The sequence below is a fragment of the Pieris napi genome, chromosome 19, assembly GCF_905475465.1.
Source record: "Pieris napi chromosome 19, ilPieNapi1.2, whole genome shotgun sequence".
Lineage (NCBI taxonomy): Eukaryota > Metazoa > Arthropoda > Insecta > Lepidoptera > Pieridae > Pieris > Pieris napi.
In genome coordinates, this window is record NC_062252.1 from 11,664,008 (window position 1) to 11,689,711 (window position 25,704).

General features: G+C 38.7%; 6 protein-coding genes across 7 annotated transcripts; 3 read left to right on the forward strand and 3 right to left on the reverse strand.

Annotated features, from left to right (window-relative positions):
• Positions 1-266: 266 nt before the first annotated feature.
• Positions 267-4,272, reverse strand: LOC125059448 (nematocyst expressed protein 4-like). 2 transcript variants are annotated; one of them, XM_047663879.1, is made up of 5 exons: positions 3,830-4,270; positions 3,229-3,361; positions 2,985-3,059; positions 2,581-2,853; positions 267-1,668 (listed from the first exon to the last, which is right to left on the reverse strand). In XM_047663879.1, exons 1-5 carry the CDS (start codon positions 3,875-3,877, stop codon positions 1,607-1,609), a joined length of 591 nt encoding a protein of 196 aa, XP_047519835.1. In that variant the 5' UTR covers positions 3,878-4,270; the 3' UTR covers positions 267-1,606. The 2 variants fall into 2 exon arrangements, with proteins under 2 accessions (XP_047519835.1, XP_047519834.1); XM_047663878.1 differs by lacking the exon at positions 267-1,668 and adding an exon at positions 1,686-2,114 and having other exon boundaries at positions 3,830-4,272.
• Positions 4,273-5,804: 1,532 nt separating this feature from the next.
• Positions 5,805-7,392, forward strand: LOC125059449 (39S ribosomal protein L54, mitochondrial). The gene is made up of 3 exons (XM_047663880.1): positions 5,805-6,096; positions 6,286-6,431; positions 7,114-7,392. Exons 1-3 carry the CDS (start codon positions 5,958-5,960, stop codon positions 7,273-7,275), a joined length of 447 nt encoding a protein of 148 aa, XP_047519836.1. The 5' UTR covers positions 5,805-5,957; the 3' UTR covers positions 7,276-7,392.
• Positions 7,393-7,507: 115 nt separating this feature from the next.
• On the forward strand, positions 7,508-8,982 carry LOC125059447 (outer dense fiber protein 3-like protein 2). Its single transcript, XM_047663876.1, has 3 exons — positions 7,508-7,813; positions 7,893-8,476; positions 8,550-8,982. The coding sequence occupies exons 1-3, from the start codon at positions 7,792-7,794 to the stop codon at positions 8,634-8,636; spliced, it is 693 nt and encodes a 230-aa protein (XP_047519832.1). The 5' UTR covers positions 7,508-7,791; the 3' UTR covers positions 8,637-8,982.
• LOC125059445 (chromaffin granule amine transporter-like) lies at positions 8,979-11,706 on the reverse strand. Its single transcript, XM_047663874.1, has 7 exons — positions 11,533-11,706; positions 11,025-11,456; positions 10,850-10,948; positions 10,737-10,777; positions 10,485-10,655; positions 9,635-10,084; positions 8,979-9,139 (listed from the first exon to the last, which is right to left on the reverse strand). The coding sequence occupies exons 1-7, from the start codon at positions 11,633-11,635 to the stop codon at positions 9,065-9,067; spliced, it is 1,371 nt and encodes a 456-aa protein (XP_047519830.1). The 5' UTR covers positions 11,636-11,706; the 3' UTR covers positions 8,979-9,064.
• A 2,731-nt stretch (positions 11,707-14,437) lies between these two features.
• Positions 14,438-20,517, reverse strand: LOC125059446 (beta-1,3-galactosyltransferase 5-like). Its single transcript, XM_047663875.1, has 2 exons — positions 20,185-20,517; positions 14,438-16,325 (listed from the first exon to the last, which is right to left on the reverse strand). The coding sequence occupies exon 2, from the start codon at positions 16,295-16,297 to the stop codon at positions 15,218-15,220; it is 1,080 nt and encodes a 359-aa protein (XP_047519831.1). The 5' UTR covers positions 16,298-16,325; positions 20,185-20,517; the 3' UTR covers positions 14,438-15,217.
• Positions 20,518-22,037: 1,520 nt separating this feature from the next.
• Positions 22,038-24,281, forward strand: LOC125059317 (pyridine nucleotide-disulfide oxidoreductase domain-containing protein 1). The gene is made up of 2 exons (XM_047663690.1): positions 22,038-22,134; positions 22,564-24,281. The coding sequence occupies exon 2, from the start codon at positions 22,588-22,590 to the stop codon at positions 23,563-23,565; it is 978 nt and encodes a 325-aa protein (XP_047519646.1). The 5' UTR covers positions 22,038-22,134; positions 22,564-22,587; the 3' UTR covers positions 23,566-24,281.
• The last annotated feature ends 1,423 nt before the right edge of the window (positions 24,282-25,704 follow it).

A 25,704-nucleotide genomic window follows, 5' to 3' on the forward strand; every position in this document is an offset into this window, starting at 1 on the left:
GCTATTTTACGCTATAATATGGAAGTTTGCTACACCGAATGTACAATAACAATAAATAATAGTGACCTTCTCGTTAAGTTACACATTGGCAATTGACGGAGTATCAGCCCCTTCCTCTTAACCGTAGGTATACCTACGAAGCTCCACCTGTATCGAGAGGAAAGCCTCAATCATATGTGCATGTATTAATGTACACTTGTTGTTCTAAGCGACACCGTCGATTGGCAATTTGTTCTGAGATGAATGACAGGGGAAATAAAAGCCAGTTGAAAATGGAACATTTTATTAAAATCTAAATAGCTTGGAACGTGGAAGATACTAATTCCCAATGGACAGACTTAGGCACAAAACGTCGAAGTAAATTACCAGCATTACGATACATATTTGTGTACTTACGGTAACCATAACGTTATATTTGTACAAATAAACCTTTTATCTTGTTTATCACAGAAAAAATAGACGACTTAATTCATTATTTAACATTTGTAGACAAATTGTCTGACTAAAGGTATTAAAAATAATTCGGATGTCCATAACATTTATAATGCGTAAATTAAAATGTAATCTTAGCGAAATAAAGATAAGTACGAATACATAAACCTAGCAAATTCTGCTTAAACGTATGCCCTAAAATACATTGTTCGAATTAATCTCAAAATGTAAATAAATAAAAAACATTTTCTTAATATATATTTTTAAATCTTTCAAAAACGCATCTAATACTTCCCAAATCGTGCATTAGGGTCCTCTTAATAATAAATGTGAAATATAAATGTTTATTGAATTGCTTTTTTATTTCGCAAAATACCGTTGAGCACTAGTTAAGACTCGAGCAACTCTGAATATTGAGCTCAACAGATGAGCTGCCTGCTGTGAGCGAGTTCCCTACACTTTCAGCTATTACATGAGTATGTCGGTGTTTACCGAACTATTCTAAGGCAGTTCGAAAATGCGGTAAATTTTTCTAACCTATTTATCAGTCAAAAACCCTGGCCAACATTTTTCATACAAAACATATAACACAATGGAATAATATTTCTCTATATATCTATTACAACGTTAAGAACCATTAATTATGTTCCACTTCACGTAAACAATTGGCGAGAACTGCATTTTATAATATTAATAAAAACTGGTCTACTGGTACATTATTAGAGTAGTGATTGCATTAAAATTTGAGACCACTATTTCTAAAATCCGATTGAAATGAGAGAATCTATAGTCAAATAAAACTCTTATAGTTATAATTGTTAACCATTTTCTTCACTTTGCCCGGCGGACAATCGCTCGCTATTGCAATAACTGATATTGGTCAGGTATTACTTGACTATAGAATCAAGATTTTCTAAAAAATTACAAGGGGATACGAAATGACTCGATTAATGTTTCATTCCATATACTACAGTGGGGACAGACAGTCATAATAGTGATTAAGATAAATTCATATAAACTTAATTACCCCGGAGTCCCACTTATGCAATTTATCGGGATCGATTACGTATACATAATCGGAAACATAAGGGTGGGAAGAGCCCGGTCACGGCACCTAAACGTTATCAATATTTCACGAATAACGAAACGTCCGCTGTACAGAAGCGCGGACGCGTCACTGCGCCGCGTAAATGTTCGTCTGCTTGCCCACGGCTTGGTCGTAGGACGGCGGAAGCGCTGGAACGTCGAACGTTTCAAATCAAAATAAAATATTAAAATGGAATGTTTGCGTTCGTGATAACGAGCTTATCGGCTCTACCGTGTCCTCTCGCGATATGCGAGGATGACGACATTTATTATGAAGGTGAATTGTATTTGCGGCTTTGACTCGTAATAACACGGGAAATTCCAATGGGCTTCCCGCCTTTTGCGTGAAACCGATCTCTAGTCAAACATCAAACAAATGCCATAACATTAAGCTGACATTTCTAATCTTTACTTCTAATACGGTAGATTCAATGCAAAAAGGAAATTTAAATGAACATGAAGAGACTACTATGGTATGAAGTGTTGTAACTAGAAAACGTGAACGTGACATTAAAACAACTGAGACGTGATAAATAAATGAGGGCAACGAGACGAACCTTGAGGATGCCAGCCCGGGGCCGCTAATCCGAGGAAAGCTAACAACATAATATTGTGCCCATTTATCATCTACTTTTGCAAATGTTTATTGAGAAGCAAGAAAAACCTCTCAAACGTGTCATTTTCACCAGAATTTATAAGAAAAACGCTTTTTACCGGATTAAAGTTATGTATTATTATAAATTTACAACTATCTCATCTACAACTCACACATCTACAACTAACTCGTCACCGAGTCACCGTGACCACGCACGCTGTAAAGCACGCGAAACGTCGGATAAATTTAAAATTATGTCAAATAGTTGTAAATTTATAATAATACATAACTTTAATCCGGTAAAAAGCGTTTTTCTTTAAATGTTATGAGTTATGTTAATCAAAGACAATACCAGAATTTATAAGTTTAATTTAGACTTTCTAAAAATTTATTTTAAAATCTCTTCAATCAGTGCTTTCGTATACAATGTGCGATACTTAAAGAAGAATTGTTTCAAAGTGACTTACCGCTGGCTTCAGGGGCACTAGGCTGCGCAGCCGGATATGATGAAGAGCCAGTCGAGAAGGGCGCAGCCGCCGTGGGATAAGGCGCTCCGCCCGTGGGGTAAGGCGCTCCGCCCGTGGGGTAAGGCGCCCCGGCCGACGGGTAGGGGGCTCCCGGAGCGGGATAGGTCGCGCCCCCTGACGGGTAAGGGGCCGCCACCGGATAAGGTCCGGCGGGATAAGGCGTCGCCGTGGGATACGGCATACTGGTATTTTGTTGTGGGTACTGAGACGCGACTGAAACGATTTCAATTAAATGAGTGACACTTACCTATTTCGATTCCTAGCTATGCTAACGAGAGGTGTTCGACAAACCCATTACTTATAGGTACAACTTATATTGCCAGACAATGAGGTTAATTACATACCCGGGTACTGATGAGGCGACGCGTATTGCTGCTGAGGATATGGCGCGGGTGGCACGGGCACTCGCACGGTGCTGGCTGCAAGTGCAAAGAATGATTCTTAGTATGCTTTAGTATGAGTGTGATAATAACCTTAAGGACTGTAATTTATGATCTATGTTTTTGAACTTTTGAGTGAGTTTTACTTTCAATTCAGTTATTGCATAAGGTTACAAGTTATTGATGATAGAAATCATGGGGTACTCACTCTCAACGCTGAGCACTTCACCTCTGTTCCGACGACGACGGCAACAACAAGCCAGGATCATAAGCAAGATGACAATACCCACTATTCCATATGCTATTGTTGACATATTCATTCTTGAAAACTGTTTATGGCCCTAAAAATACTTGTTGCTTAGTTTAGATGACTAGAAAACCTTTTACATATATAAATTTATATAAACCAGTAATAATTATTACATTTTTAAAGGCATATGAATATAGATGAGTAAATTTTTTAATTTACTAAAAAAAATCATTACTACACTATCAAATAAGTATATCACAACAATAAGTCACAAACATATTGTGTAATAGGTATCAAATCAAACAGAGAATTGCAATAATGAAAACTTTTGTTTGTGTGAAATTGACAATTTAAGAATCTATTACAGTAGGATATTTGAAATTGTATTCATGGAATATAAATTCATTCTAATAAGCCTTTTAAGTAAATGATATAGCAGCCTAACAGTTTAAGCAGTTATGGAAAATTTAACTCAATTACATGATAAAAATATAAAGTATAATTTTATCAAACGCCTCAAATAAAAGAATCCTAATGGAAAATAAGGAATATGACTCACCTCATAAAAATTATCGAAATCTTTGTCGAATTCTTTAGAATCAAACATATTATTATAGGACTTTATGAATAAGATGAATCACATCTTAGTCAGCATTGATATGACATACAGTACGATATGAAATTATAATTTATAATACGTCTACAAAAAATACTAGAATTTCCTGCTACGAGTAGTGATAATGGGATATTATTTCTTTTTACAACAGCTTTTTTGTTATTAAATATAAAATAAAATTTCTTATAATAATATGACACTACCACGATTCGCGGAAACAAATTAAGGAATTGTTAAACACATCGTAAGATATTTTTTGGCTCAATGAATGTTGGATTATGAATAATTCGTAAAAATAATATGTAGATATGTACAAAAAGCAATTTTATTAATCAGTAATCACTATTCACTACTCAGTAGTCACTAGTCAATAGTCAAAATAGAATCATTCTAATTTCTTAATGTTATACAGATAACCACAGATAGCAGAAGTCTTCATAGTTATAAAAATCATTACCAAACAAAAATAAAAAAATGATATTTACATATGGCAATGTCATGTGTCCTCCGTCAGATCTAGTGAATTAGTGATGTGTAGGACAAAGGAAATTACGAAATTGAAGTGTTTGTATGTCCCACCTCATTTTGTAAAATGAGTTGGTACATTGTACCACCTCATTTGAAATCCTCATTCTGTACTGTTAGTACCTTTATGTACGACACGTCATACGTGTGGTTGTGAGGTGTGGTGAAGTGAAGTGAGGTGACTGATGTTGCCACATGACAAACGAAGTAACAGATATCTTTTGATATTTTAATAAATAAAACTATATTTTCGGATTATTTCGATTATTAAAATACAAATTTAGATTGATATTAATTAAGTTAAAACATTAAGCTATATATAGAAAAAATATATTAATCCAAAGGAGTTTTATCTCGATCTACACAGAAAAAAATTCAGATCGATATTAATAATTTTAATCAAAACTTTTGAACCACCTGTTTATGAAACGAAAATAAAATAGGTATAAAAAATAGATGCCGATTTTTTTATTAAAAACGAAAAATAAGAAAAGTTACATTTAAAAAATTACGTCATATGTTACAAAATAATAGCAATTACCTCAACGAGTTTGAAGCGGTACAAAATGTGTGTTTGAGGTGATGGGACATTTTACAACTTTGAGTGTGACATTTGAGGTGCCTCATGTATGAGGTCCGCAACACTAGTCAGATCACAATACGAGACCTGTCAGCCGCTTCGATCTCAGGCGAGAATTAATATTAAAACAAACTTAATATTTGATTTTAAAGGTAGAGTTGACTGGTTGGCCTGTGTCGTTTTGATACTTTTACTTTATTTTATTTTAGTAATAAAATATACTCGCATCCCTATACTTCAGACTAGAGTTCAGACTATAGAGTATAGTCTTGCCTCTACTACTAGTGACCACTAGATAGTAGGGATGTGACATTCTGCATTAAAAAAAAAAAACGATTTTTTATTAATCGATTGTTTTCTTAGCCTGAAAAATCGATTTTTCTTAAAAAAAATATCAATTTTTTTATTAATCGATTTTTTCCAAATTTTTGAAGTCATTTCAAAATAAACACCTTAATTATTTTATTTATCATGGTTTTATTTATTAAAAATAAACAATAGAAATTATGAACACAAATTAAAGTTTTAGAATTATCAAAATCGAAATTAACCTATTCTCATTTTGAATTAAATTTGATAGATAAGATCCGATCCGATTCTTTGAAGATGTATTGATATACTCGATGCATTGATGTTTTTTTATAAAACATCGAAAGGATGATAAAACCAGTTAATTTAATAAAAACTCCAGTTTGAATTGAAAACTATGATTTAAAAGTAAAATAAATTTATTCAGCAGCACAAGGTTACATACAATAAAAAAGACGACAATAATACTGTAATGTGCTACTAAAAATAATCGATAATTTTTTCACATCCCTACAAGAATCTAGATAGTTGCCAGGAGTTTCGTAACTCGTAACTTATACGTATTTGTTATTACTAATTACTAAAGAATTAGTGGTTTTTACGTTTCAGTTTATTAATAATTCATTATTCTGAAATCTGCATCTTTTCAAATTTAAAATGTTGTGTCATTTAATTCGTATACTGCCCCTAAGTTACCGGTCAGTAGCAACTTGTTCGTTCATCACTATACCAAAATATGAAATGCATACGGATGTTACTAGACATGCTGTAAAGAAAACAACCTCGGCTGCTGGAGGTATTCTAAAAAATATCTCTAACATTTAGCCTTAAATTAAATTTAAAACAGTTCAGTCGAATTTATAAAAATATCTTTTAATTTTACATAAATAAGTTCAGTATAGCAAGGCTAAAATAAGAGTTTGTGAATGCTATGCATGTGTGTTTAGTAATTTGAAACAATGTAACCGGTATGTCATGATTGTAGGTGTGTTGGGTTTGGGTCGAGGTAAGAAGAAAGTGGGCAAAGTTAGTGCTATGGAGAAAAAGCAGCTTCCGGTTGAGTCAGATCCTGAAAAACTAGTAAATTATGTTTGTGGCTCAAATATTTATCTCACAGGTGAAGATGTCAAGGTGAGGATCCACAATTGCAAATCCTAAATGTTCCAGCTTAAAATAATGAGATAAGAGAATCTATATATTATTGCACCCCTTACCTGTTACATTATATACCTTTATATATTTTCTGATTTAGCTTTAATTCATTAGTTAATTTAGTATAGCAGCGAGCAGATCAGACACTGCGTATTTGTCAACTGCAATTAAAATGACTAACTAATCCCTGAAAAAGACATTAAATAATCTTATACAGAGACAAACACAGGTCATTTACTTGTCAAATCATATGTCTACAGGATTATTCACAACAGAGGCCTGGTATATGCTTTGAAATTATTATTGTCATGTATCTTGTTTGTTGCAATGTGCACATAGTAGCTGTAGTGTGCTTGCTGATCCATCCACGGCTGTGCAGCAAAGGCCTTTTTGTCTATGTGTGCATCAAACACTAGCTTTTATGGTGTATACGTACATTGTGAGGTACTGGCTTATTTTATCAACGCAAAAAATCAATGACATATGTCCAATAGAAGACTGTTCACCTACTTGTCAGTGAAATAAAAATGATCAAAGAAGTGGATGTAATCTGAGGCCAAGACCCAAGGGTTGAAGCGCCACTGGATTATCATTATGTATCCTGTTAAGTTATTCTCCTCCATTTAAAGGTTATTATTAATTTATGCTCTTATTTCTGTAGATAAAAGAGGACAGAGAGTACCCCGATTGGCTGTGGACTTTAAACAGAGGAGCCGCACCTCGTATAGAAGAACTGGACCCTAACACAAAAGAATACTGGAAGAGAGTTAGGGCTGCTGGAATGAGGAGAAACAATAAGCTGCGATCAATGAGAAAGTTTTAGTTTAGCAACAACATTTGTGTTAATTGCACCAATATTCAACCTGAGTGAAAGTGATGCATATGTATGCAAGGGTGCACCATTTTGAGGAATTTGTAAATATATATATATTACCTAGAATTTGTTTTTTAAATTTAAATCTAAAATAGGTTTACCAAGGCTATACAATATTTTGCTAAGGCATATCTTAAATCTTACAAAACTGCCAGATTTGTCTACATATAACTTGCAGAGAGTGCTTAAAATCTTGTAACTAGAACCTTTTTCTATGCTATGCTATTTAAAACTAAGCTCCACTAGGTTTTGTACTATAAATAATAATCATACAAATATATATATCTTAAAAAGATTACTACTGTGTAAAACCTTTTTGACAATTCAAACATTTTTTTTCCAAACTAACAATATGTCCTATCGTATTTTGACAAGACAGCGATTAAAGTCGCATCAAAATTATTATGAAATATTTTTAGTGAAATTTTAGTGTCTTACATAATAATTTAAAATTTACCGAGTGCAATGGCGTGTATAAAACCGTTAGGTGAGTAAGATTTCCATAAATCGCTTATAAAATACGAGATGATCATAATCACGATTAAAGCCGAGCGGGCAATTCACAGGCCCCGGGCCGGGCGCGTACCGACTGCCCACCACGGTGGGCTTCCCCTCCCACGACCCGTCCCGGAACCGCAGCCCCATGTTTTCGTTCGGCACCAACGGAGGAGCGCGAATTAAGCAGCTCGGACCCGGGCCCGCCTACCGCATCGACCGCATCACCCGCGACGGTGTAGTCACATCGCCCGCTTGGTCCTTCGGCGCGCGTCTGCCGGGCAGGCCCGCACAGCGCATCCCGGGACCCGGGGCGCACGCCCCCGAGCGGTGTCCGCCCACGCGCGATCCTCGCGCGCCACAGTACTCGATGGGCGCGCGGCTGGGCTACGCGGTGAAGCGGCCGGGCCCGGCGCCCAACGCTTACGCGCTGCGCCTAGGCCCCGGCAGTCCCGCCTACACGATGGGAGCGCGCGTCGGCTTTTCGCTCAAGCCGCGCTCGCCGGGTCCCGCCGTGTACTTCCAGCGGGACACGGACGTTTACCGCACGCGCGCGCCCGTATTCAGTCTCGCGGCGCGCTCGGAGGGCGCCGGCAAACCCACGAAGACGCCCGGCCCCGCCGCCTACCCTCCCCACTTGTACAACACCAAAAAGGTGAGCGTCGTCTGCCTAAAGCGCCAGCTGACCGAGGTGGCCGTACTCTTTAAAACGCTCGTATTGCTTGCAGAATCCCTACGCCTATTCCTTCGGCACGAAGCACGGGGACTACGCGTGTCCCATGATCATTAAGGAGGACACCATGGACTGCCTCTAGCCATCGAAACGTCGACTCGCATATCTTTTCGTTTTGGTAATTTCGGATATTAAAATGTGGGTTGGATTAAATATTTAATCTAAAATAACCGATACTGAATCTGAATTCGAGTCCCCGTATAGTTTCTAAAATTTAGCCAATGTGGGAGTAGAAAATATATGAATATTGTTAGCTGAGGGGTCTCGACTAGTGATGCCGCATTCTGAGGCGAAAATAAAAATTGCAAAATTAGATACGTATTTTTTTGTAAACTTCGCCTTGACGCGAAATAATCATTGAATGCATTTGTTACTGTCGCTTGTCGTTTTGAATTTTTTGAATGTGTTAATAAAAACTTTAAACTTGAGTGATATCTTTATTGTATAGATCTTTAAGCATTACATCAATCCAGTTAAATACACAATACATATCGGAAGATGAGTTGTCGTTCAGGGCGAGGGGGACGACAATGGCAACAGTTCCGACCCGGAGCCTCTTGCGTCCTTCCCGTCTTCGCTCCCGCGCTGCACATAACATTACTTGTCAGTAGGCTGACACAATGCAAAAGAAGTGAGGATTCAGACTTTCAGAGTCCAGGTTTTGCGTGACAAGAACTGTTGTTGTACTGTCGAGGTGTAGGCCCACCAACACCGACACATAAGAACCACAAAACGCCAAATAAGTACCTACCTAGTATAGGTCGTGTCGTTATAGTTTAAATTCATTGAAGCGGATTGTCATTACACACAGCCCACAGGCATAAAACCACATAACTAAATAAGTTACTTATCTTAAACTACGAAAAACAAAGAGTAATGTGAAAAACATATACATTATCCCTGATGGCCATAATTGTTAGTTATGTTTATGTAAAAAGTCAGTGGTCCGTTCGGAGTTATATCCCATGCTGTAAATAATTACTAGTAAAAATCACTATATTCCGTGAGTTTATTTGTATATAGTGTGAAAAAAATGCAATACAGTTTACGATGGAAAGTACGCAAAAAAGAAAAGAAAACCTGATCGGGAAGGGGACGTTCATGGAAGTGGCGGTAGAGCAGCGCCGCGTAGAGTAGGTTGGCGACGGCTAACGCTCGCAGAGTGGCGCCGAAGCCCGCCACCCACCACACGGCTCCAGCTGCCACGGGTCCCACGGCGTAGGCGGCGCTGGCGGCGGCCTGCAGCAGCGCGGCAGCGTGTGGCAGACTGTCGGCACGTGCCAGCAGCGCGGGTACCAGGGCCGCGTCTAACGCACCGACGCCCGCGCCTACGCCGGCTTGCGCTATGGCCAGAGCCCCCAAAGAAGACGCGCGCGCCACAAGCACGCCGCCTAGCGCCACGCTGCAAAGCCCCGTCAGCGCGACCCTCTGCGCCCGCAGCCCACGTCCGCCGCACAGCGCCGCCGCGACGCTCGTCGCTGCCAGGTACGCCACACTATCCGGCAGGAAAACCACACCTAGCTCCCAACGCTGGCGATATTAATGAAGAGTGCGGTCACTAAATTTATTACATAAACTACAGTTCAGCATTCACGTTCAGCGTCCGCTCTCATGCCTCACTCATACCCATGAACCAGACATTCAGTCACTCGACCTAAAAATCCACAATTATTTAGTTACAACACAAAGATAACCTTTATACAACATATTGAGACAGACTTTGCACTTCAATGAATAGGTTCTGCAATTCACCTTCGATACTTTAGTCTTATACAAGGTTTTTATTTATTTCTTTGAATAAAATAAAATTATAAATTATATAATTGTTTACCACTACACATTCCACATTTCACACTGGCGGTTCTCTCCATAAACTATGTGATAGTATACCGCACCGACTGACTGCCGTAATTGAGAGTTGAACGGTTACCTGGGCACCGAAGCGACGCTCCAGCCACAGCGGCAAACAGGGTTCGAGAGCCGCCATGACGGCGGTGCTCAGGAACACCGCACCCGCACCCGCTCCGCACTCGTTCCACACGCCTCGCGCGCAGTCTCTCCACGCCGCGCTCCGAGGCTCGTCGACGGCTGGCTGTTCAACCTTTAAATAAGGCGTTGTAGTGTACCTAATACCCACCTCATAGGAAACGCACGACGACAAAAATACGATACGAGTACTCACCTTATCGTATTCGGGTTTCTTCAAGTAGGCGTATTGCAATCCTAAAACAAAATAAACTCTGTATTAGTCTAATGTGCACGTAATTTAGAATCGCCAATCAGTGTGCGAGCTACCGAGGTTCGCGAGCAGCGCGCCGGCGACGAGGTGGAACGGCGCTGCCGAACTCCACAGAGCGGCCGTCGCGCCGCCTAGCGGATATCCCACGAGCACACCTGACGCGAAATCAACAAAAATATTACTTATTTTTCGATGCGTTTATGAATCTACCGGTCGCCGAAACCGACGGACCTAGAGCGACGGCACCGAGCGACGCGCCGAGAGCTTGTTGTTGTCGCGACGGTGATACCGCTCGAGACACCAACGCCATCCCGGCCACGCCGCCGAGTGCACCGCCCGACCCTTGCAGCACGCGCCCCGCTGCGCCGCACCACAAGCATGCCACTCCACCCGCCGCGCACACGCTGCTGCCGCACCAAGACAGCCACGTAGCGGCTGCGAGTAGCAGCAGCACTGCCAGACGCAACGTAGGGGCGGGCCCCACGCGCGTCGTCAGGGTGGCTGCCAAGGGTGCGCACGCCAGTTGAGCGGCAGAGCGTGCGCCTAACACGGCGCCCGCCGCCGCCGCCTCACTGCCTACTTCGCCGGCCAGCGAGAGTGTCGAGCCGTTACGCAGCACGGCGGGCGCTGCCGTCACCCCGCTCCACTCCGGCAGGATCGGCACTGCACACAGGCGCAAGCTATAATATCACGATTTTAAAACTAGCCGATACGGCACCAGGCGCGAAACACGACCGACCGAGTGCGGTGAGCAAAACGTTGTCCAAGAACAGTGTGCAGTACACGAGGAGGAAGGCGGCCGCGCCCGTTCGGCTCGTCGGCTCCAACGGAGAGTACGTCATGTCGCCGATACACCACCCGTACTGCCGCGTCCGTCGGCGGCTCGCGGAGAATCATCCCTCACCTTTGTGGCGATGTACCAACGAAATAACTGATTGATTACATACGAAAAATTCATGTTGGTGTTATATACTTACAAATTATTTAGGTTACATAATTATGTTATGATTCTTTTTAGTTGTTAAATGAACAATTTAAATAAAATAGCATTTCACGGGTTCTTAAATGCTAAATTCGTCGTGCCACGACCCTGAGGGCCGGGCTCAGCTGATAACGCGTATTCAATCAGAGCGCAGCGGGACGCGAGTATCGCTCACTCAACCGCGACCTTATTTGCCGCCTCCACGCGTCTGATAACAATTAATTAAAATAAAAAAAATTACACTCTCAATCGTTACTTCTTAATATTAATAAGATCCTTGTCATTTCGATCGCGTTTTGCTATCGAATACTTTACCTTTTTATAATTTCACAAAACAGGACCAAATTCCAATAACTTAAAAGTAAACGTCTCTCTTAAAAAACTGGACCACGTGGCGTCCAATAGTCGTGTATAAACGTGTTTTTTTTACCTGACTACCGCGAAGCCAAAAGGAGATACGTATGATTTTGGCCGTTATGTCTGTAGACTGTTAGTCTTACGATTAAACCAATATATTTTTATTGATAGAAAAAAGAAGAGTGCGCACACAACAGTTTCATTAAAAAATTATCATACGATCTATTTAGGACCAGAACATGCTTCGGTTGTGATGAAAAGATAAGTGTTCTCTCTCTCTTCGCTTCTCTAGATGGATGATTACTACCTGTAGCTAAGATGAAGTAGTTTTTCGTAATCAATTGTGTAAAGATGATGCCGTTAATATTATAACATCAAAGTTAAGGCTTTTAAGGTTTATATTTGATTTAAAAACTCGTAAATCTCGATTCAAGGATACCAAACGAATTTTCGACGAATCGCCTAGATCTTGATAACCGTAACCGTTAACAACTTTTCTCTTTGAGTTGTTATGGTAGAATGTAGATAATGGTTCCAACTAAAGGTAGGGGCCATTATATTTGTGTTTGCCATCGATAGTTCCAATACAACCTGGAAGATTCCATTTAGTGAGAAAACCATGATCTATCACTTTATAGATTTTTACCCTTTTCTTCTTCAACGCTTTGTAATTTATAGTTTCTGAAAGTTTTGACTTCTGCTTCAAATTTCAATTCTATTTCTCACAAGTTTCTTATCGCATAGATAATATATACGTTTCAAGATAGAATTATATGATAGAATTCAGGGTTTTGAGGCTGATAGAAAAAAAAACGAGTTAAGCTGAATACGTAAATGTCACCTTTTGTTCCTAAGCTCCTCAAGTAGGTACCTCAAACAAATTAAAGAAAACGTGAACAAGAAAATAAAACCTTAACTGCACTTAACTGAAATAATATTAGCAGCTATTAATAATAATACGTCCTGTATTTTAAAAGAAGACGAGTTTTATTATTTTGACCAAAGTGTTGCTGTACAGTCAAGAACATTACCATTTGGTATTCGCCAACGCAAAAGAAATATAATCTAAAATTCCTACGTCGATAACGTCTAATTTGTTGACTTCGTATTCTCAAACCGCCTACTCAATTTTTCACAAGTATTCATTCTGGAGACGCAATAGTCTTCTGCCAATTGATGAACTTAAGATATTCCGATACAGACACTGCTACTGAAAGGTCGGACATTTGGAGTGAAGCTTGGAGAAATGGTTCAGATATGAAGTATCGGAAGAATATTAAGGCAAATTTTTACAACTTAATTAAAGATAATTGTCTTTATTTTATAACAATTATTGATATAAACTCATTGTTTTACTCATCTGGATTAAAACTTGATTCACAAATATGCCGATGCTAATTGCAATACAATACATAAGGTTTGATTGTAATATAGTAAAATTCTAATTGTTAATTATGTAAGATAAATTTGCACGCCATTATATGTGGCAGAATATGCGGAGTTAAGATTGTACAACCATAAGATTTTTATACCATATTCTTGCAAATAAATGATTATTATTATTAATACTTATATTAATTCACTTTGAATGTTTTCAATTGAAAGTTCTCAACATGAACTGATAGATACTAGGGTGCAAGTGTGCCAGGCAGTCATGTTGGAAGTAAAGGCATGCAAACGAACTTGTATTCACTGTCTGCTAGAAGCTTCCTAATCCAATTAATTTGCATGCAAGGCACTGCTAAGGGCATGACGTGTAATCCAGGCTTAACATGTGTACCCAACGCTATCTATTATCACTAGAGTGTATCTTTAAGGCAGTAAATTTAATTAAACATTACAAACAATAAGACGTCTTCACTTTAATTAATACTTACAATTATTTATAGGTTCAAAAGCTTAATAGGAGTTTTAAAGTGCCTCCTGCCTTCAGCATCGCGCGAAACTATGACGAAACAAAAGGATCACGAATTTGTTTGGTGTTCTAGATGCTAGATTGTGACGCATTCCAACGCGACCTCACAAATAATTAAAATACTTATCTTGTTAGACGTTTGTTTATATAAATTGGGTAGGTTCGTCGCGTTATTTAAAGATTCCAGGAGAACGTGAGCGTGAGAACGTAAGACGAAACGATCGTACGCCACGTTCGGCCAATCACAATCGAAGGCAACGAACGTTCCACAGAAAACATAATATTTGGATTGGATGGGATTCGATTTCTATTGTGAATTAATATATTACATCTATTTAAGTATGTATTTTAACCGTACCAACGAGGATAGCACAAATGAAAATACAGAGGTTTCTTTATATAATGTATAATTATATTTACATCTGAGTCATTACAATAATTTGTTTGAGAGTATATGCTGCCCAGTACAGTAGCTGCAAGGTACATAAACGGTTTCGCTATGTACTTCTTTGATCGGGTGTACCTAACGTTGTACAGTTTGAGTGACGTGAAGAACTTGATTCCGAGGAGAAATTAAATTCTGCACACAACAAATATATCTAAAATATTATTTAATTGTAAATAAGTGAGTACTAGACGGTCGGTCGGTTACCAGCCCAACTTTAATGCGGCTCGGTCGCTCGACGCGCTCAACAGAATCGACTGTCACGAGGCCTAAGCCACGGCGCGAGAGCAAGACGCCACGCCGTTACATCTCTCTCTCTCTTTCCCTCTGTCTCGTCTCATCGTTTTTACGAAAATAATCTCAAGTTAATCAGTAGTCTCTACTCTTAGGTACTTTAAATGTGACTTTACTGTTTAATACTGTTTGTTCCGAGCGATCCCTCGATACAGGTCACAATTAACTCCTGCGTAAAAGGAACGACACCTGTAGACGAGGATTTTTGGAGGTTCCATTACCTCCCTTAAGGCTTAAACATAAAATAAGTTCAGGGGTCGACGGTCAGACCCGTCGTTTTCAAAGTGTCTAAACTCTAAGCTTATATTTTCGGAAAAGTTGAGAGAGATGCGACGACAATTAACTTAATCGAGTAATCGCTGAGCGTCGCTCAAAAATATAAAAAAATAGTGCGTGTCCGGATTTCGGTTCGAGACGGTCGCGTCGGGAGTCTAGCCGGCGCACTTGGTCTTGCCGTCGAGCAGCTTTCGCCAGAGGTCGAACTGCTCGTGGAACTGCACCATGTGCAGCGAGAGGGCGCGTTGCAGCGCACACGGGTGCGCGGGCGCTTTGCGGTTCAGGAACTCGGGCGCGTGCACGCGGCGCACGGACGCCGCCGAGGCGACCACGCCCGTCACGAACACGTCCTCGAGGCGCAGGTACGGACGCCGCGCCGCCGCCGCCCTCAGCGTGCGCACGGCGTCCGCCGTCAGCAGGTAGGCCGGGCCCGTCGCGAACTCGGGGAACACGGCGCCCGCGAACTGCGCCACCGGCACGAAGTACTTCGATTTGCTCGTGCGCTTCGGCAGCGACTTCTTTACGACCTTGCCCCAGATGGTGTTCGTCGCGTTGACGCGCGCCGCCGCGAAGCGCAGCAACCGCGGCACGTTGATGAACATGTCGTCGTCGGTCTTGAGAAGGCGCGGCGCGCGCGGGCAGTACGTGTCGGCCCACTCGAGGATCGACAGCGTCTTGAGCGTGAGGTTCGAATACGAGTCGACGGAGCGCCCGACGACGAGGTCACCGTAGAGCGTGTCCTCGGCGTCGAGAGCGGGCCGCAGCGCCGACGGAGGTCGACCGAGCGCGAACGCAAACGCAACGTCGCGCCGAGCTGCGAAGTGGCCCCACGTGAGCCGAATGGCGTCACGAGCGCGCGCATGCTCCGGCGCCGACGTCACCATGATGAGCACCTTGACGTGCGCGCCTAGCGCCGGGCACAGCTCGGGGTGGGGCCGCTCGTGTCCCGCCTCGTAGATGTCGCTCACGAGCGGCGCTCCCGGTGCCCGAGTCACTCTGTCGGCGGGTCGCGTCGCCGGCTTCACCGTGCCGTTGGCGGGCACCCGGTGCGTGACGTTGACGGGCACGGCGGGCGGGGCGACAGCGAGCGGAAGAGGACGCGGCCGCAGCGGCGCGGGCGGGGCGGGCGGCGCGCGCGCGGCCAGCAGAAGCAGCAGCAGCGCGGCGAACAGCATGAGCAGCAAGGCGGGCGAGCGCCGCAGGGCGCCCGAAGCTCCCGTCCCCCACCCGGACATGCCGCACTGATGACGTCGCTCTCTACACCTGCAAAACACGCCTCGAGCTGATTACTTCTGGTAGACGTAGACGTGGCCTTTTTAGTTATAGTCTCTGCATCTTTAAGCGTGAAATGCAAGATAACGTTTCTCTTGTTAACAAATTTTGTAGTGAATTGTGCGAGATTAAAGGAAATATATATTTTAATAACAAGTAATTGATAAAAAAACTAAGTAAATTAATTAACCGCAAATCAAAGCGACCTCCCAGAATCGCATCATCATTTCGTAATGATTGTGCAGCCGTAGCCTCGGAAGTAAGGCTGGCACGACGTATCGACTGTTTCAAATTACGAATGTACAATTATTTATTTTCTAGGTACACATTTTGGTGTACCTATATATCAATAATACGATTTATACGAACATTTAAAAGTCAAAATCCTATATAAATCGATACAAAAAAATCTGTTGGGGATTACATACAATTCGTGTTTCATGACAATAAACTAATGTTTAATCGATAATAGTAATAGAAAAATAACATTAATTTGTTAAGACTTCTGAGACTGAAGAAGGTCATGAATAATTGAAGCCGAATTGTTTGTGTATTTGTCGAGGTGCAAAATTTTAGATTTAAGCCTTTGTTCGATGTTGTAGCCCTAATTCTCTCCTAATCTAATATAAATAATATAATATATGTACGTATTTTTAATTTTTGCAAAAAATCATATTTTACAGATAATAGGAACTATCCTATATATATCCTATATATACTACTAAGTAGTGTGACATTTTCCTTTGAATAGTTGTAATGTAGAGGGAGGGTAAAACTTGCTGAGTTTCTTGCCCGTTCTTCTCAGAACAAAACCTCCTGGTAGTTTGGCGGACGGATGGCGTAGTCTTGCTCTTTCGCGAATTTTGTAAACGTTTTTGACATTCATAAACATGCCCTAAGACGCATCTAAATTGAATAAACGTATTTTGATTGATTGATTGATTGAGTAGTTTACAATCGCAAACTTTTTTTTGAGATATGTTGTGACGACTGTTTTGATGACGAGAGCAACTTCGCCATTGAAAATTTGTCTCTACTGATTTGTGGTTTTTCTACTATTCTCTAATCTTTGCGACTTATACCGACTTACCCTGCATCATTTGTACTTCAATGACTGCCGAGGTCAGTCATACGACCTTTGCATAAGAATAATGATTCATCGTGCGTCAAGTTAACAGTACTTTGATCACAACACACTCTATATAATAGTTTTAGTATGACGCAGTCAGACAGAGACGATCTTTTGGTCTCTCAATGGATCACCCATTGCATTTACAAATACATTTTGTAAAGAAGATTAAGTAATCTGCTGTGTTGGTGTCGGTTTCAAAATGCAGCCAGATGTTCCGCATCAATGTTATATCTAGTGGGTGATTGCCCCGTATTGTCGCTCGTCTTTGGTGAACGTGTTTGATCGCGCTTTGCACCGGGTCAAGGCCCTCTAAAACGCTAACGGGACCTTCACACATCGATTTGATTTCAACTAACCAATAATAATAAAAAACGTATGACATTAATTATCATTCCTAGATACCGCGATAATGCAGAGAGAGAACGTACACAACGTTTCATAAAATTTTATGCATATCTCGGAACTAGTTGCCGAGGAACCTTCACACTTGACGGCTTGGTGGTAAATAATATTGAGGAGTCATCTTACTTTAGAGTTGAGACCTTATTCTATCTGACTCATGTAAACTTCTAAGTTCTAAACTTATATTATGCAGTATGTTATTATTTGATTTAAAATCTAAAGTACAATTTAAGATAAAATCAATGAACACCCAAAACCAAGATTTTATAATTTGAAGGTTGATTGATTATAACGTATAAGCCTTTAAAATTTGTGGAATAATTAATAATAACCTACCTTCATTAAAGTTAAAACTGGTAAAACATGTAATTTTACTATGCTTATTTTTTGCTTTAATGGAAAGGAAACATGTTTTAAATTAGGTAAGAGGCCTCTTAAGTTGTGAAAAATTATTCCTGCACTAGTTTTAATGTTTGCAACAATATGCACCAAATTCTTGGTAATAGAAACAGATTAAAAAAAAATCTCTCACTCAAACTGCTTAAGAGCACATCATATTAATTTTGCATCAACCTGTGCCACAATTCTCTTTAAGGGTGCTGCCGCTATTTAAGTATGCATTTAAATATTAATTGTATAATTTGAATTTATAAAAGTACAAAAATGAATATGAAAATCTTTTTGCTTAGCCCTGCCTTTCACATCATATATAATATAACTGAAAATATGTAAGTTTATTTACAAGATAAATTATTGATAAAAATAAAAAACTTATGTTGTGATATAACAAATTATCACTTACTTTCAAGATAAATTAGTACAATCATTACTTTTGATTTTAGATTTGGATTTAATATGTGCATGCTAAAGTTATGTTAGTTAATACATTTAAATACTTAAGTTACATACAAGCCAATTAAATTCTGTGCTGAAAAACATAATTTAATTAATAATAATAATAATAATAAAATATTTATTTGTTTTCTCTCACACAAAAAAATACAGACACAAAATACAAATTTCAGCATTAACAGGCAAAATCTGTGTGAGAGACTGGCGACTGTACTAGGATACCTGTATTACAGATTGCCAGTCCCTCCGCATCCGGACCGAATGGAATTTAAGTAGGTACATCAATTTGATCGAGAGACTATTACAAATATTACAAATATACTCACATTTAAGTGGGTGTATGTGATGGTGCATGTATGGTTTAGTGTATGTAAGTGTTAATGTATGTATGTGTTAGTGAATTTATGACTTAGTGTATATATGTCTTAGTGAAGCATATATGAGCCTGGGTGATAGTGTACCTATGTACTCGTATACATAACGTGTTAGTGTTAGGTATTAGCTGAGGACTACTAACAACTTCTCAGTCCCCTCGTAGTCTAGATTTTTAAGCCATTTGACTGTAGCTTTTTTACACTCATATTTAGTAAGCGGATATATGTTGATCAACCTGTTTATCTTGTTATATAGGTGACAGCCCATAAAACCAAAAAACCTTCTTGAGAAAGCTGTGGACCAACGGGTATCTGAGGTGCAGACTTTATATTTGCATCGTTTGTTGTCATTCAAAGAAGGATCATAGCGAGTTATGGAGTGTTGTTTGAGCACAGTGTTCAGTATAAATAGTTGACGAACACTCAACACGTCAGATAAAAGATATAGATCTTTGGTAGGGTAAAAAAATGGTTTAGAATAACTTACTTTCAATAACGCACGCTGAGCCCTCTCCAGTTTTATAAGATTAGTTTTACAAGCCCCTCCCCAGACAGTAACACAATAGCTTAAAACGGATTGGCAGAGGGATTGATAAACCACTTTAATTATCGATTTTTCAGCAATATTACGGAGATTCTTAAAGGTCAGCAATATTACGGAGATTCTTAAAGGTGAAGATAAGTTTCCGAGTTCGCGATAGTAGCAGGTCAATAAATCAAAAATTAAATTTTAATATCAAGTACATATTACCTCAGATTGCAAAATCAAAAAAATCCTATGAATGAAAGTGAAATTGCAAATACTACACCAACCAAAGCTGTCCGATTGTACTCCATCATCACTTTTACTTAGTTTATTAATTGTGGCGATTATCATTGACGATCCGACATTATATCCAGTCGTCAGCACCCTCTTCAATCCGATCATAACATTCACATAGCATTTAGTTTTAAATTTAATTATTTTTCTGTACGTAAGTGAATATTAATTTTTTATAGTACTTAAATCATGCACCTAACTCAGGATCTGTAGATATACGTACTTACAACAGGAATACCTATATCGTAAGATAATAAGAATTAAACTCACCATGTTTTAACGGAGTGTTTTGTACTTTTGTACAGCAACTAGGAAGTGGTCAGAGGCTACTTGAAGCTGGCGAGTTTTGAATCTTGTATCTGGTTGCCTATTCTAATGTATTACATACATCTACATCACTTAATATCTTATTTTGTTCACTCTATACAAGTGGTTTTCATACTTTCATTAAATTTATAAATAATATATATTGCTACACACAACCACTTGCGAAAGGCCCACCCCGTTTTTAAACACAAATTATATCTACATCTACTACAACTTGTCACAGACACAGGTCATAGAGGAACTGGAATTAGAGACTAAAGATTCAAACAGCCGAATTAAAGTAAATATCTGACATTACGTCAAGTAACGATAATTCATCAGTCTACAGTTTGTAAAGTGAACTGTAACTGTCAAGTTAACGTTTGCATCTAGATTTGTAGAAGGAAGGACTGATAGTGTTCAAAAGTTTTCATACAAATTTAGGTTTTGATTTTCTACATACAATACTGTTAAGGCATCTTGACTAAGGCCCCAGGTAAAATAATACCAAAAGATGTGAGATCGGTCCAGAGAAGGCAAATTATACATATAGGTGTAATTTGCCTAGGTAGGTTAGGGGACAAACTTTATGCTTTTCTTAGTAGGAATTCGGAAGGGAGGCAGGCCTTTGGCCATCGTTTAGATGTTATGGGCCTAATAATAAGGTTAAACTAAATACAACTCATGACAGCAAAAACATTTATTTACAAAAAACGTGTGTGATGTACACGCGTTAGAAGTTTATTTCTTTAGCATACCTAGATAAAAACCTTTTCAAAAATTTTATGCTACGTCTGTAGAAAAAATGACACTAACAATAGAACTTCAGGGTGCCGGTGTTTTTTGTGCGCGCGCATCGTAAAAATTGACTCTCATCATTTTTTCCCTAACGCTCCAAAAGAAGTAAAATATTTATAACAACGGCCTACTGCCCCTTAATAAAACTAGCCTAGTGTGCAAGTTTCGAATTCTTTCATCTCGATGAGACCAGGAAGTCATATTACCTAAAATGAATTCTAACTTCCGGATATTTTAAAGTTATTTGTGGCTGGTAACAGCAATCAGCATTTACGGCGCTAGACTATGCAATACTAGACAATATTTTTAGTATGGCTGTATATTGCCAAATATTTTTTGTATATCCGATGAATGTTTAGTGCTGTAGTGATGTAGTTTAGTGTATGTCGGAACGATCGCTTTGCAATCGAAAATACCGTAATATTTCTCGGCTATATTATTGCTGTCTCGCTTTACGGCCTAAGTCCGTCCCGTCCCTGAATTGAATGTATCAACTATCACGCCTATTTAAATATTTTCGAATCAATATTTTTCTTATTTTTTTTGTTTTTTTTTTGCTTTGATTTCCCCTTTTAAAACAATATAAGCTGCTGCAACGCATATGAGTTCGTCTGCCATTGCAGCTATAGGTTCTAACCAAGCCATGTATGTAGACCGTGTAAAAACAAAATAATAAACCATATACTGTTGCAGAAATATTGCCGAGACATGATGCCATTTTTCAGCCATGTGCTGCATTAAAATGTTTTTTTTATTTTCACATATGCGACAAAGATAATAGTTATATATGTTTTTCAACCAAGATTATTTCATCCAGGTAAATTAATTTCTGATTCCTAGGGTGTAAGTATTATTTAATTAGTCTGTGGTATAATTGAGATAATTCAATCGGGAAAATGTATAATATTTATAATATTCTGTGTGAGTCTGTGGTGTCCCGTGTCAGTGTCATCACTCATCAGTACTCAGTTATCAGTAGTCTCAAGTCTCAACTCTCAACTCTCAACTCCCACATGTCACATGTGAAGCATCAAAGCATTTACTGAGTAATATGTAAACATTTAACAATAATAATAATTACATTATTTATGAAAGATTAAGGAAACTAAAAAGAAGGTGCCATACACTACAATGTCTAAATTAAATTCAAAGTATTTAATCGTTGGAGGTGGAATAGCTGGAGTAACTTGTGTAGAAACTTTAGCAATACTACATCCTGGCGCTACTCTTATAATTATAACTGCATCTTCTTTAGTCAAAAATGTTAGCAATATTACTTTTTATGCAAAAACAATAGTGAAATTTGATGTGTCTGAAACTGAAGCAAGCTCATTGAAAAAAATTCATCCTAATCTTCATATTGTGTATGATTCTCTAAGGCATTTAGATAACACACATAAAATTGCATATACTGATGGAGGTATAGAAATAACTTTTGAAGTCATATGCATATGTACTGGTGGTGTTCCTAAACTAATATCAGATTCTAAAAAGTTCAGTAGAATATTTGGCATAAGAGATACTGAATCCGTTGAAAATTTTCAGGAAAAGTTAAGAAATGGACGTAGGATGGTAGTAGTTGGAAATGGTGGAATTGCATCTGAAATCATTCATGCTACTAGAGGAATAGAAAAAATTTGGGTTGTAAGAGATGATTATATTTCAGCAGCATTTGTAGATCCAGGTGCAGCTGAATTCTTACAAGATTCTGTGAAGAACTGTAAAGAAAAACAGGAAAATACTGTCTTAAGAAGACATATTTTCAGTGAAGAGGATACATTGGTATCAGTAAATAAAAATCTTAAATCTGCTGCCTTGGGACCTGATTGGTATAGAAAGTTGGAAAATGTTATAAGTAGTGAGGGGAAACAGGAATTGGAAATAATTTACAAAACAGAAGTTGAATCAGTGATAGAAAAAGAAAACACAGCATACCCTCTTTATGTGAAACTTTCAAATGGGAAAGCAATAGAATGTGATTTTGTTATTTCAGCAACTGGGGTTGAGCCAGCTGTCAACTTTACTTGGGACAAGGAGCCAGTTTTTGGTAAAGATGGAGGCATAGCAGTAAATGAACTACAACAGACATCAATTCCACATGTGTTTGCAGCTGGAGATGTGGCAAGTGCATCATGGGAACATTCTGCTCATTGGTTTCAACTCCGACTGTGGACACAAGCTAGGCAAATGGGGGCAATGGCCGCAAAAGCAATGCATGCCAAAATTAATAAAGAAGATGTTTTGCAAGATTTTTGTTTTGAGTTGTTTACACATTGCACTACTCTTTTTGGACATAGAGTAGTGTTACTTGGTAAATATAATGGACAGGGACTTGATAAAAAATATGAGATCCTTCTCCGAGTAACTCGTGGTCACGAGTATATAAAATTTGTTTTACAGAATGGTAAACTCCAAGGTGCTATTTTAATTGGTGAAACAGACCTTGAAGAAATGTGTGAAAATTTAATACTAGATCAAATTGATTTAACCCCGTATGGTGATGATATTCTTAATCCTGATATAGACATTGATGATTATTTTGATTAAATTTTCTTAAGTCCAAATTTGCCTTTAGATAAACGTGCCAGTGCTTCTTTTTAGGACAGCGCCTAATGGAAAGATGTGGATTTAATGTTGAAATTTTAATCTGTCATTAAAACTGCATGATTAAATAACCCTTATTATTATATATAGTTGTATTGATACACAAATTAATTTTGCAAGATAATGCAGTTGTTAGCCATTGTTATTTCAAATTGGTGGTTTCGCCATGGGAATGAAATAATATTGAGATTATATTTATATTAATACCTAGTATTACATGGCATAGCATTAAAATATAAAACAGATATCTGTACCTACATTTAAACATGTGTCCAAGGACACCACTTGGAAGATCAAATCAAATATTTACTTAATAATTATTATTTATGAATGATGAATAAAAATGTTATTGGTTTATATGTGTACAATGTATATTTTATGATTATATTAATTGTTCAGATTTCATCATTTGAACATGAACGAACTGCTGACATGGATCCGGTGTGTGCTAAATATTAGCAGCTAAATAGCAATTTTAATTATATTTTATTTAAATATTGATCAGCTGCTGACACGGCTCATATGTGTTCCAAATTATAATAGCTGAGGTTGCGCGATACACCAACAGCTCACTAGAAAAATACCATGTATGTGTGAATAGGTGTAATTAGTATTTAAGATATTGTGTTTTAAATATAATAAATGAGATTTGAATATTGCTCTGTCTTGTTCATTTCTCGTTTCCTTTCAAAGTGGCGAAGACTACTTCAAGTCCTTAATTATCGTGGTGAGCCTGCCCGGTAGATTTGAGATAATCCCACCACCTCGAACCTTTGATCCTACCCGTAGGGCTCCGTCTGTTACCTTAGGTCTCTTGGTGCAGACATCCCATATCTATATATTCACTATTTATGTGTTAGGGTACATCTGTAGGGCTTAGGGATCCGTAGGGTTGTTAGGTTCTTACGTCTCACCTTCTCATATATTTAGTCATCTAGTGCAGCTTGCTCACACATACATTACATATACTATTCAGATACTCCTGACATTAAATACATATAAATTTTTAAATACACTTTTTACAGTCTACTAACTAGCAAGCTGTTCATTAATCAAATCTGAATCGTAGGTAATGCCGTTTCCTTGACAAATTGTAAGGATTCAATGACCTATAAATCTGTCCATGCGTAGGTGCCGATCAGGCGCAGATGCCCTTATGCGCCGTATTAATTCAAGTTTTATAATTAAAGAAGTGATACGTGGTAGTAGCGTACCTAGGGGTATGATGTTCTATGTATAAACTTTTTGTACAAATAAGTGTATTTACTTAATAGAGTTAATTAGAGAATCGTGCTGTAATATAACAATTTGCTCTACCTTACCTAGGTTAATATGATATAACATTTCATGGACATGGATTTGCAAACACTTTCGTTATACATATTTATCCATTTCTTTTTTATAGAACGGGGCAAACGGGCAGAAGTCTCACTTGACGTTAAGTGATACCGTCGCATATGGACACTCTCAATGCCAGAGCGTGTGAGTGCATTGTTGCCTTTTAAGAATTTGTATGCTCTTGAAAGACCCTGAGTCGAATTGGTTTGGAAATAACCGGCGTAAAAAACTCTCAGTACTCTTTTAAAATATCAAATCATCATTCAAAATGACTATGGCAAACATAGATTGAAGAAACCAGAAAAGAGGGAGATACGGTCCGATGCAAAGTACCCCACATCTCAGCGGAACATCAAGTTTGATTAGTCGTCGACGATTCGAACCGCTCTTCGTTAAATACGGTCATGTGGAAGGAGGTACTCTATGTTGGTTATTCCAGAATGTCCGCTTTATACAGTTGCAAGCGGTGGCCCGGAGTGAAGTACGTCTTGCCTTGTGGAGCACACCAAGCTTTTTTGAGGCCTTCCCCTCCGAATGACCAATTATATATATATATATATTTTTTTTTTTTTTTTTAGTAAAGGGAACAACGAACTTCCTATAAGATGGCAAAAGTGCATAGATAGTAATGGTACATACTTACTGTGTTTTATTAAATACTAGGTGACCCGGCTTACTTCGTTCCGCCTAACAAACTAATAATATCGTGTTAACTTTAGTTAAACTTAATTTAGGATTTCATTA

What these genes read in the sequence shown, in the direction of transcription:
- LOC125059446 (XM_047663875.1), bottom strand. Translation starts at nt 16,297, where the DNA reads ATGTCCGGGTGGGGGACGGGAGCTTCGGGCGCCCTGCGGCGCTCGCCC.
- LOC125059317 (XM_047663690.1), top strand. Translation starts at nt 22,588, where the DNA reads ATGGTAGTAGTTGGAAATGGTGGAATTGCATCTGAAATCATTCATGCT.
- LOC125059448 (XM_047663878.1), bottom strand. Translation starts at nt 3,877, where the DNA reads ATGTTTGATTCTAAAGAATTCGACAAAGATTTCGATAATTTTTATGAG. An exon ending in TGAAGTGCTCAGCGTTGAGA is followed by an intron (nt 3,060 to 3,228) that starts GTGAGTACCCCA and finishes TTGCACTTGCAG; the next exon opens with CCAGCACCGTGCGAGTGCCC. An exon ending in TAGTGCCCCTGAAGCCAGCG is followed by an intron (nt 2,115 to 2,580) that starts GTAAGTCACTTT and finishes TTATGTTGTTAG; the next exon opens with CTTTCCTCGGATTAGCGGCC.
- LOC125059449 (XM_047663880.1), top strand. Translation starts at nt 5,958, where the DNA reads ATGTTGTGTCATTTAATTCGTATACTGCCCCTAAGTTACCGGTCAGTA. An exon ending in AACAACCTCGGCTGCTGGAG is followed by an intron (nt 6,097 to 6,285) that starts GTATTCTAAAAA and finishes TCATGATTGTAG; the next exon opens with GTGTGTTGGGTTTGGGTCGA. An exon ending in TCACAGGTGAAGATGTCAAG is followed by an intron (nt 6,432 to 7,113) that starts GTGAGGATCCAC and finishes TTATTTCTGTAG; the next exon opens with ATAAAAGAGGACAGAGAGTA.
- LOC125059445 (XM_047663874.1), bottom strand. Translation starts at nt 11,635, where the DNA reads ATGACGTACTCTCCGTTGGAGCCGACGAGCCGAACGGGCGCGGCCGCC. An exon ending in CGCGCTGCTCGCGAACCTCG is followed by an intron (nt 10,778 to 10,849) that starts GTAGCTCGCACA and finishes ATTTTGTTTTAG; the next exon opens with GATTGCAATACGCCTACTTG. An exon ending in AGCGTCGCTTCGGTGCCCAG is followed by an intron (nt 10,085 to 10,484) that starts GTAACCGTTCAA and finishes TAATATCGCCAG; the next exon opens with CGTTGGGAGCTAGGTGTGGT.
- LOC125059447 (XM_047663876.1), top strand. Translation starts at nt 7,792, where the DNA reads ATGGCGTGTATAAAACCGTTAG. An exon ending in GGCGTGTATAAAACCGTTAG is followed by an intron (nt 7,814 to 7,892) that starts GTGAGTAAGATT and finishes GGCAATTCACAG; the next exon opens with GCCCCGGGCCGGGCGCGTAC. An exon ending in ACTTGTACAACACCAAAAAG is followed by an intron (nt 8,477 to 8,549) that starts GTGAGCGTCGTC and finishes TATTGCTTGCAG; the next exon opens with AATCCCTACGCCTATTCCTT.